The sequence below is a fragment of the Procambarus clarkii genome, chromosome 63 (genome assembly GCF_040958095.1).
Source record: "Procambarus clarkii isolate CNS0578487 chromosome 63, FALCON_Pclarkii_2.0, whole genome shotgun sequence".
NCBI lineage: Eukaryota > Metazoa > Arthropoda > Malacostraca > Decapoda > Cambaridae > Procambarus > Procambarus clarkii.
In genome coordinates this window covers 9,722,831-9,735,078 of record NC_091212.1, presented here as the reverse complement: position 1 = coordinate 9,735,078, position 12,248 = coordinate 9,722,831, and the positions used below count along the sequence as shown (strand labels likewise).

Here is a 12,248-nt window from a genome sequence, read left to right as displayed (position 1 = left end):
AATCTATCAACCTGATTCAAATATAACCATAAGTAGGTCTGTCAACATTGTTGTTGTTTGTCAGTTCACAGCCTTAATATTCGTCAATCTAGTCTAAGCAAGAACAAAGCCAAAAGTATGAATGTTTGTATTTAATTCTATGCACATAATGAGTAGATTATATATATGTATATATATTTCCTTCACCTGGACACTAGGAGCTGTGACGGTGTCCCAGCCCTATATCATTACTGTCCCGGCATCAAGAGTCATATCTCTACAACCTGAATGTTCTCTGATGTTCACGGACCATTTTGATATATATATATGAAGGTATGAAATGTTATCGTGATGGCAGTGAATTTGCCGTTTTAGTTTGGTTATACAAGTGGCTTACGCCCTTTTGAGTTACAAGATGGTGCCGAAGCGCTCTGCTTCCCGCCAAAGGAGCGTGATGCCTGCCGGCTGTCGATTGGCCAGATAGGGTCACGTGACATCATGGACCAATGGGGAGGAGCCCTCGGGCGGTGTGACGTAACGAGGTGGAGGGCTTCGGGCGGCAGGCGCCCCTGCCGGCTTAGTATGTCACGGCCTATCATAGAGAGTGGCCGCACTCTAGTGAGCTCCCGATTTAGAGGCTAGGAAACCCCTAACCAATGGACCCAAGCAGCTGCATTGGTACTGCAGACATCGTGGGAGGTGATCTGACTCCTGTAGAGTACATGGAAGCAAGGCTTGGCTGATGTTAGAGCGCTTTTACTGATAGTCTGTAGCAGAGACGAACGTTGGGCTGGGACGCCTAGCGGATCACGTTCAAACGCATCAGGCAAGCTGCTGTGCCTGGGGTCAAGTCCACTGGCAGACCAAGGAGGGGACACTGAACCAGACTGCAAGTTGTCTACAGTGCCAATGTGGGAGGAAGAAGGTGACATGCTCAGGGACCTGTCTCCAGTACCTCGAGAGGAGGAGGAGGAGGTGGAGGAGGACCTGCCTGCAGAGTGTGAGAACGGCGAGGACGCGCATCTACAAGTCGACTGTGGATCTTCTGTGTACAGGACCCTGATCAACGGAAGACCAAACGCCAGGACCGGGGACCTCAGCAACCCCTCGCCAGAGGAGAGGTCGGCTTCGTAGCAGAAAGAATTAAGGTAGATAAATCCTCCCCCCTATTACCCCTTGATCTAGGTGAGCTAGAATATCTTTCATATCATGAACATTGTCTTTATTATTACGAATGGAAGTAATTGCAGAGGGCCAATTAGCCCATACGGTGCCTTGAAGTGGGTTATCTTGAGGTTATCTTGAGATGATTTCGGGGCTTTAGTGTCCCCGCGGCCTGGTCCTCGACCAGGCCTCCACCCCCAGGAAGCAGCCCGTGACAGCTGACTAACACCCAGGTACCTATTTTACTGCTAGGTAACAGGGGCATAGGGTGGAAGAAACTCTGCCCATTGTTTCTCGCCGGCGCCCGGGATCGAACCCGGGACCACAGGATCACAAGTCCAGTGTGCTGTCCACTCGGCCGACCGGCTTAGTGGGTAGAATATACTTGTGCATTAATTGGCTGTTGATTGCTGGTGTTGACTTTTTGATGAGTAGTGCCTCAATGATGTCGAGCCGCCTGCTATCACTGTACCTATCGATGATTTCTGTGTTGTTCGTTAAGATTTCTCTGGTGATGGTCTGGTTGTTAGAAGCGATTATATGTGCCTTGATGGAGCCCTGTTGTTTATGAATTGTTAGTCGCCTGGAAAGAGACGTTGTTGTCTTGCCTATATACTGAGTTCTTTGGGGCTTACAGTCCCCAAGTGGGCATTTAAAAGCATAGACGACGTTGGTCTCCTTCAAAGCGCTCTGCCTGGTGTCTGGGGAGTTTTTCATGAGTAGGTTGACCTTTTTTTTCGTTTTTATAATAAATTATCAATTGTATTTTCTGATTTTTGTCTGTAGGGATAACGTTCCTATCAACAATATCTTTCAGGACCCTGTTTCTCCATTTTATGAGCTGTCGAAAAGAAGTTCTAGTAAAATAGACAAATAGTTAGTACAAGTGTAGTGTTGGTTGACTCTCCAGAGGTTGCATAGCGTTTCACCTTTCTTTTTATGATGTCTTCATCGAAACCGTTAGAGAAGCCGTTGTTGACTAGGACCTGCCTTACCCTACAGAGTTCTTCATCGGCTTTTTTCCATCCTGAGCTGTGGCTGAGAGCACGGTCGACGTAAGCATTGACAACACTCCTCTTGTACCTGTCTGGGCAGTCACTATTGGCATTGAGGCACATTCCTATGTTTTTTTCCTTGGTGTAGACTGCAGTGTCGAAGCCTCCGCTCATTTCTGTGACTGTTACATCCAGAAAGACAAGGTTCCCATTATTCTCAATCTCGTAATTGAAACTCAACACAGAATTCCTCTCAAATGCCTCCTTCAGCTACTGCAGACATCTGGCATCAGGTACCTGTGTAAAAATGTCGCCAACATACCTGCAGTATATGGCGGGTCTCAAGTCCACGTCAACTAAGACCCTCTGCTCGATGGTGCCCATGTAGAAGTTCGCAAATAGGACACCTGAAGAGAACCCATGGCGACCCCATTTAAGTGCTTATACATGTGCCCATCTGGGATCAAGAAGGGTGCCTCTTTAGTGCAGGCTTGGAGTAGTTTCTTCAGTATGCTTTCTGGCATGTCAAAAGGAGTGCAAGCTGGGTCACGATACACTCTGCTATCATCCCGATTGTTTCCTCTACAGGTACGTTGGTAAATAGTGATAAACTCCACATCCAACGAGGCTCTTATCCCCGTGGCCCGTGCTCCCCGCAGTGAGTGGGTATCTGGCTAAATATTAGTCGAAGTGGGTCTCCAGGCTTGTGGGTCTTGACATTTCCATAGGTATACCAGACCGGACAAAAGAGGATGGTAGCCGAGGCTAATTCCCCATCCTCCCGCCGGCACTCTGAAGGTAATCTTGGCCATGGTATTTTATCAAATCACCTCATTCTTTGGGGCACACATGAGGAATACAAATGCGAACAAGCCTGAACGGTCTCCAAGCATATATGCAACTGAAAACTCATACCCCAGGAGTGACTCGAACCCATACTGCCAGAAGCACTCTGCAACTGATGTACAGGATTCCTTAACCACTCGACCATCACGACCGGACAAAAGAGTTTGGTAGCCGAGGCTACCAAACCGAGGGTGTGTGTGTAGTGATGGGTTGAGCGAGGGTGTGTGTAGTGATGGGTTGATCGAGGGGTGTGTGTAGTGATGGGTTGACAGACAGTATCTCCGCAAGATGTACACGTGCTTTCACTCCCCCACATTCATAATTATACAGATAATTATAGAAATGTGGATCAACTGACACATAAATCACATCACTATTATGAGTGAGCCCACATCACATAACTGAACTCATCCCACCCCCAGTACCCCTCACATAATTTCAACTCACCTTCCCAGCTGTTGTTTAAGAGCTTTGCTCTGCTTGGTCCAACGCACCTTCTCCCCAGCCAGACCATTGATGAGAGTGGCCGCAGCTTGCATCTTCCTGCGACACACATTGGCAGCGTCAATGAGCTTCTGCTTCTCTGCGAGTGCGGCCTGATACTGTCCCCTCACCACGTCCAGCTCCCGCTGCTTGTCGTCCAGCTCGGCCTGCGCCCGCTCCAGGTCTCCCATCGCCAGACGTAAGCGGGCTTCTTGCAGCGCCAGGTTAGACTGGTGTCCACGGGGGAAACAAAAGCATAAGTCTGAATCACCACAGAGGTTCTCTTGACCCATTACAAGCAGCGCCATTCTATGTCCGACTCCATAATTTTTAAGCTTGCTACACTACTTGCCGGTATTGTTCGAACCATAACGCTGTAAATGCTTTACCCAAAAATTACAAATACAAATAATTACCAACACAGTCTAAACACCTAACCTAACCAATGCCTAAATATCCACAGTATGCTAATATATAACAATACTAATTTATATTTGAGAAAACTCCTTTTTTAAGCAAACAGCATGTAAAATCTATGAATGTCGGTCTCTTGGGTCGACCGCTGAATGGAATGGACCTGGTCTGAGGATGGGTTGACTACTGGGACATTGTCCTATAAGATTATACATTTTATTCGACGAAAAATTACCCATAGAACGAACATAAGTTCAGAATAATGAATTGCAAAAAAACAAGTCAAGCAAGAAATACGAAAAGCCCCGAAAATTAGGAATCTAAAACTGATTACCAGAGATGCAATATTGAATTCTATGGGAATTTTAAAACTCTAAAAACTGAAGGGACTGGAAAAGGCAGGACCACTGAAAATATAATTCAGTAACAAGAAAATGAAGAGGAGGAAGAAATGAACAATTTGCTAAACACATATTTCATGTCACTCTTCACTAAGGAATTTCTTGAAAATTCACCGATCACAGAAACAATCTTCCAAGACTTTTGTTGGAAATAGACTATGTAACATGCAGATTAACGGGTATAACCTTGAAAAGTTTCAGTAGCCTAAGCCAAACATATCTGCTGGTCTTGATTAGTTATTCAGAAGACTTAAGCGAATTAATTGGCATTAGTTTAGCCTCCTACTTCCTTGAACGTCGCAAACAATGTCCCTGTTTTCAAGAAGAGGGATGTAAATCTTGCCATGAACCACCAATCAGAACGCTTTAAGGAGGCATAATGGTGGATATTAATAGTTGTTTAATGTCAACATATCTTTGTTGACTAGTTGTGTATGAAAAGGGCTGGAATTGTGCCAATTTTCAGTATTGCAGTCTAAATAGAAATGGAGATTTTTTTTTCAACGAATTTTACACATTTTCAAATCGAAACTACAACCACAAGTTTCAAATGAAATCCTTTCTATGACACTTTTCTACCACATTAGCATATAATAAAGGATCTGAGTCAACGGATTTTCCAAAATATGTTTAGTTTTATTAATATATATAGTCAAAGTTCCATAAACAAATATTGCAAATATATCATAGTTTATTACTATTATAAAATTAATACATGAATTTAGGAAAAGCAGCTCGAATCAGATTGTAGAAACCTAAACTCTACATGTAAGGTGCAAGTTTCATGTAAATTGAATAAAAAATGAAAGTTATAGGAACGTTTATGTTACTTGAAATAATAAGTAAAAAGTAAAGCCTAAGGTTCTGCTATCTGTGACTGAGGTTGACATCAACCAATTTCCTCCAAAATTGGCACCCTTACAGATTGGCTTACGCCCAGTCAGGTGTTTAAGTTTCATGCAAATCGTCCGATAAATATATAAGAAAAAATATTATTTTTGTTATTGATTTTTTTATAAAACTAATTATTAAATATTGTTATTATATGTTATTGTTATAACTGACAGTCGTAGACATGATTTCAGTTGACACTTGTATTTGATGTTAATTTTTGCCAATTTTGGAAATTAAAAAAAATATTTAACACATAATTCAATATTTTTTCTCCCTTCCTTTTTATGCTACGATGCAGAGACATGGACCAGATGAAACTCTTTTCATATACAACTCGTCAAAAAAGTTTGGTTGAAATCCAATCAATTTTCATTTATTGCATATTTTGTCATTATGCCCCCTAAATCGATAATGGGAAATTTCCAAGAAAAAAATGATTGCAGATTGATGAGTCTGCCTCCAGCTTCACAAGGTCCTGAGGCCTGTATTCACTGGTAAGCTGTGCGTTGTGAGCACCTTCTTTTACCCAAATGGTTCTGTACATTCCTCGTACTTTATTTCTTGAATTGTGCTGCATTTTATATCCCCCCCCCCAAAAAAAAAATGCCATTACTACGAATTTAAGTCCTTTAAGTATGTTTAGCAATGTCTCGATGAAAATATTATTGGGTTAACCTTCTCGTTCACACGACATCTCTGAGATCATCCATTTTATTTCTTATTCATCTACGGTTAGTAATATAACCTAATACAATTTGTAAGGATTAATTTGATGTTGCCGAACAGTTGATGCCATTCTTGCAACCCATGTGCACTTCTTTTGCTTTATAATGACCTGTTCCCTTAATGCCCCATGCTACATTTTTATTGCTCCTTTTCACACCCACACATCAAGTTGCTAAGAAAGTCCAACTAAATGCGTCTTCCAACGAGTCCGCTAAGGTCGCCATTGCATCCTTCGACAGGTGCATCCTTTTAATTTTATTCACAGTGTTTTCTGCTATAGAACGGGTTCTAATTGCTCACAAATGATATTACACAATAAAAAAAAGTGCATTTCAAGTTTAGGATGATCCTAATTGCTTCCACCATTCTTCCTTTGGCAGAATGTCACATGCAACAAGAACTCATCATCGTTCTTAGTCATATATGGTGATACTATGAACCTGTTTATTAATTTCTCATTTTGACCCGTGCCACCATCATTCCTTGCAATTAAAACACATTTCTGGTCAAAATACAGCTCATGCAGTCACCATGTCACGTATCCCAGTACCAGGAAGCACCCTCTCGTGCATCCTTTGAACAAAGTTCCCTGTCCAGTGATCTCATCTGAGATACTTGGACAAGGACAAAAATCGTCATGCTTTTCTGTTAACTCTTTTTTACTTTAAATTTATATAATTATGACCAAACTACACATCAAGAAACGAAGAAAAGGCGATGTTTCGGTTCCTCCTGGACCATTATCAAGTTGGATTACCCAAGTTGATAAAGGTCATGGACGGCCCAAACGTCGTTGTTTCTTCATTTTCTGATGTGTGTGGTTTGGTCATCATATCTTTAGCCACGTTATTGTGACTCGTTGTTTGTATAATTATAATCACATTTCCAAAAATTTACTAATTATTTATTATTAAAATCCTGTAATTGTTTTAATTATTATAATATTGATTAGCAACATTTGCTACTATTTATGGTAATATTATTATATAATAGTGATGACATACTTATTGTCAATATAATTAAGGTAAAAAAACAATAATCCGCAATCACATACTACAACTAGCGAAGATAATAACAATAATAAAAGTGTGAATATATATTGCAGACAGTGCAGAGGAAAACGATGAGGAAATTAGAACATCAAGTTGAAGGAAAACATTATGAATTAACAATGACGTTTCCATCTCTATTACATGTGTTAGTGGCTTTGCCGGAATGTAACTCTTTCTCACCAAATTTAAACAAAAATGTGTTATATAAATTTATACTAAAAATAATTAATATTTTGTATGTATGTAGTTTGTAATTATTGGTAATGGTTTTTAATAAGTAGCAATGAAGCGAATACAAATTTAAATATATATTTTTTTAGTCGTATTATAAGAATGACAAAAGCTCCAGACCAAATGCAAAAAAATGCTGGCGGGTGGATGATACCTTAAGAGGAAGGACCTCCTTGTTGACACCGAAGAAGACGGCCATGGCTCGAGTCCAGGAGAGGAGGCCGGCCACGTCGCCACACACCCGCTTGGCCGTGTCCATGTCGTAGTCCTCCATGTCGAAGTAAGGCTCCAGAAGTTCCACCACCTCGTCGTTGATGGTATCTTTTGGGAAGTTTTGCAGCGACAACAGGAAAGTGGTGCTTGCCATCATCTGTGAGGGTGTGAGAATGATGGTGTAGAAATAGGTACGTTGTTGTCAATGATCGAGGTAGGAGTAACTGGGATCTCTAGTATTTTCTTATCCAGGAGTGTTTTGATGGAAATTGAAATTGAAATTGAAATAAGTTTATTGAGGTAAAATACACACAAAGGGATGAGGTAGCTCAAGCTATTCTCACCCCATTCAGTACAACGTGTTAATATATACATAGACACACATCACAAATAAACATATTACCAAACATTCTGAGAGGTAAACATATACATTTCCTCCTGTTTTGATGGAGGGAGGGTGGTAGCAGAGCAGATTAGGCCAATTTAGGAAGCAATACCTGAATTGCCTGTCAAGACGATCCTCATACATAGAAATAGCCGTTTAAATGGCCAACCTACTCATGAAGAACTCTCCAGACACCAAACAGAACGCATTGAAAGAAACTATCATCGTCTATTTCTTCACATATCTACTTGGGGACTGTCAGCCCCAAAGATCTCAGTATATAGGCAAGACAAGAACGTCTCTTTCTAGGTGATTAACAATGCACAAACAACAGGGCTCCATCAAAGAATATATATTCTCCTCATAGAACCAGACAATCACCAGAGAAATCTTAACAAGCAACACAGAAATCATCGATAGATACAGTAATAGCAGGAGACTCGACATCAGTGAGGCACTACACATCAAAAAGTCACCACCAGCAATCAACAGCCAATTAACACATAACTATATTGTACCCACTTCAAGAATCCGAACCAACATAGAAGCAAGAAGAGAAAATATGTAATAATTCATGTTCTGACTATGAAAAATTATCCTTACCCCATTATTACCCATTGGTTCGTGTTCTGACTATGTAAAATTATCTTTACCCCAATATTATTCATTGGTTCGTGTTTTATCACTTCACCCAAAAACATTTATGTCATATCACCTCACCCAAAAACAAATTTATGCATGAAACGGAGTATATTAAAGTTTGTCTTTGAAAATGTGAGAAGAGTTTTACGAAACGCTTCAATATGTCAGACCATAAATAAAAATGCAAAAATGAACTTTGGAGAGTTAATTTTTCAATTACCCCCGATAGTGAAGAAAAACGTAAAAAAATATTGAGAAGATGTGTAGACACATCAAAAAGTCAACACCAGCAATCAACAGCCAATTAACGTACAACGATATTGTACCCACTTCAAAACCCCGAACCAATATGGAAGCAGCAAGAGGAAGTTTGGGCCAATAGGCCTTCTGCAATTGCTTCCATTCATATGTTCACGTATCGAATTTATACCCATTGTTTCGTGATCTGTCTTGTGTTTGTTACCTCACCCAAAACTTTTGTACCATATCACCTCATCCAATAGAGTATAAGTACGAAGAATTTGTGTGTAAATGAAGTCTTTGAAAATGTAATACGAATTACGAAACGCGTTCAGGCGTCAGATAATTAAAAAATGAATTTCGGAGAATTGTTATTTTTATTACCACCGACAGTGAAGAAAAACATAAGAAATATTGAGAAAATTCGTGTTAGAATTATTAATCTTTCCTTTTCGGTCATATTCAACACAATAAATAAATATATATATATATGTCGTACCTAATAGCCAGAACGCACTTCTCAGCCTACTACGCAAGGCCCGATTTGCCTAATAAGCCAAGTTTTCATGAATTATTTGCTTTTCGACTACCTAACCTACCTAACCTAACCTAACCTAACGTTTTCGGCTACCTAACCTAACCTAACCTATAATGATAGGTTAGGTTAGGTTAGGTAGGGTTGGTTAGGTTCGGTCATATATCTACGTTAATTTTAACTCCAATAAAAAAAAATTGACCTCATACATAATGAGATGGGTAGCTTTATCATTTCATAAGAAAAAAATTTGAGAAAATATATTAATTCAGGAAAACTTGGCTTATTAGGCAAATCGGGCCTTGCGTAGTAGGCTGAGAAGTGCGTTCTGGCTACTAGGTACGACATATATATATATATATATATATATATATATATATATATATATATATATATATATATATATATATATATATATATATATATATATATGTCGTACCTAGTAGCCAGAACTCACTTCTCAGCCTACTATTCAAGGCCCGATTTGCCTAATAAGCCAAGTTTTCCTGAATTAATATATTTACTATAATTTTTTTCTTATGAAATGATGAAGCAACCCTTTTCTCTATGTATGAGGTCAATTTTTGTTATTGGAGTTAAAATTAACGTAGATATATGACCGAACCTAACCAACCCTACCTAACCTAACCTAACCTATATTTATAGGTAAGGTTAGGTTAGGTAGCCAAAAAAAGCTAGGTTAGGTTAGGTTAGGTAGGTTAGGTAGACGAAAAAACATTAATTCATGAAAACTTGGCTTATTAGGCAAATCGGGCCTTGAATAGTAGGCTGAGAAGTGCGTTCTGGCTATTAGGTACGACATATATATATATATATATATATATATATATATATATATATATATATATATATATATATATATATATATATATATATGTCGTACCTAGTAGCCAGAACTCACTTCTCAGCCTACTATGCAAGGCCCGATTTGCCTAATAAGCCAAGTTTTCCTGAATTAATAAATATTCTCTAATTTTTTTCTTATGAAATGATAAAGCTACCCATTTCCTTATGTATGAGGTCAATTTTTTTTTATTGGAGTTAAAATTAACGTAGATATATGACCGAACCTAACCAACCCTACCTAACCTAACCTAACCTATCTTTATAGGTTAAGTAGCCGAAAAAGTTAGGTTAGGTTAGGTTAGGTAGGTTAGGTATTCGAAAAACAATTAATTCATGAAAACTTGGCTTATTAAGCAAATTGGGCCTTGCATAGTAGGCTGAGAAGTGCGTTCTGGCTACTAGGTACGACATATATATATACATATATATATATATTATTAAATATGACCGAAAAAGTAAGATTAATAATTCTAACACGAATTTTCTCAATCTTTCGTACATTACGCTTCACTGTTGGAGGTAAATCAAAAATCACTTCTCCAAAATTCATTTTTATTTCTAGTCTGACGTGACACGGGCGCGTTTCGTAAAACTTATTACATTTTCAAAGACTTCACAAATACACAACTGATTAGAACGTATCTCTGATTTTATATCTACATTTGAGTGAGGTGGGAAGGGTGATGTGGCATTAACACAAGACAGAACAGGAGAGGATATTAATAGGGTATTAAAAGTATCAACACAAGACAGAACAGAAACAATGGGTATTGAATAGAAGTGTTTGTAGAAAGCCTATTGGTCCATATTTCTTGATGCTTCTATATTGGAGCGGAGTCTTGAGGTGGGTAGAATATAGTTGTGTACTATATACAACTATATTCTACCCACCTCAAGACTCCGCTCCAATATAGAAGCATCAAGAAATATGGACCAATAGGCTTTCTACAAACACTTCTATTCAATACCCATTGTTTCTGTTCTGTCTTGTGTTGATACTTTTAATACCCTATTAATATCCTCTCCTGTTCTGTCTTGTGTTAATGCCACATCACCCTTCCCACCTCACTCAAGTGTAGATATAAAATCAGAGATACGTTCTAATCAGTTGTGTATTTGTGAAGTCTTTGAAAATGTAATAAGTTTTACGAAACGCGCCCGTGTCGCGTCACACTAGAAATAAAAATGAATTTTGGAGAATTGATTTTTGATTTACCTCCAACAGTGAAGCGTAATGTACGAAAGATTGAGAAAATTCGTGTTAGAATTATTAATCTTACTTTTTCGGTCATATTTAATAATATATGTCTACAGGAAAGACTGCTACCAAAATATACTAATATATATATATATATATATATATATATATATATATATATATATATATATATATATATATATATATATATATATATATATATGTATATATATATGTCGTACCTAGTAGCCAGAACGCACTTCTCAGCCTACTATGCAAGGCCCAATTTGCTTAATAAGCCAAGTTTTCATGAATTAATTGTTTTTCGAATACCTAACCTACCTAACCTAACCTAACCTAACTTTTTCGGCTACCTAACCTAACCTAACCTATAAAGATAGGTTAGGTTAGGTTAGGTAGGGTTGGTTAGGTTCGGTCATATATCTACGTTAATTTTAACTCCAATAAAAAAAAAATTGACCTCATACATAAGGAAATGGGTAGCTTTATCATTTCATAAGAAAAAAATTAGAGAATATTTATTAATTCAGGAAAACTTGGCTTATTAGGCAAATTGGGCCTTGCATAGTAGGCTGAGAAGTGCGTTCTGGCTACTAGGTACGACATATATATATACATATATATATATATATATATATATATATATATATATATATATATATATATATATATATATATATATATATATATATATATATTTAAGCTTGTGAGGGTACCACCTCTGGTGCCAATGTGGGGACCCATAGCCTCGGAGAAGAAAATAAAAAGTATTCAGAGGTGACCTTGTGGTTTCTCACTGAACACTAATATTATCTTCTCCTACCACCCCCATTCTTTTGTATGTACACATATATATACACACACACACACATATATATATATATATATATATATATATATATATATATATATATATATATATATATATATATATATATCATATTTAATAATATATATATATC

At 38.1% G+C, this 12,248-nt stretch overlaps 1 protein-coding gene across 1 annotated transcript in view; it reads right to left on the bottom strand.

The window, feature by feature from the left end:
• The window catches only part of LOC123769681 (Dynein heavy chain 1), a 299,861-nt gene that overhangs the window by 60,118 nt on the left and 227,495 nt on the right, over positions 1-12,248 (bottom strand). Inside the window, 2 exon segments of the mRNA XM_069308664.1 lie at positions 3,432-3,697; positions 7,340-7,555. Coding sequence (XP_069164765.1) covers positions 3,432-3,697; positions 7,340-7,555 — 482 coding nt within the window.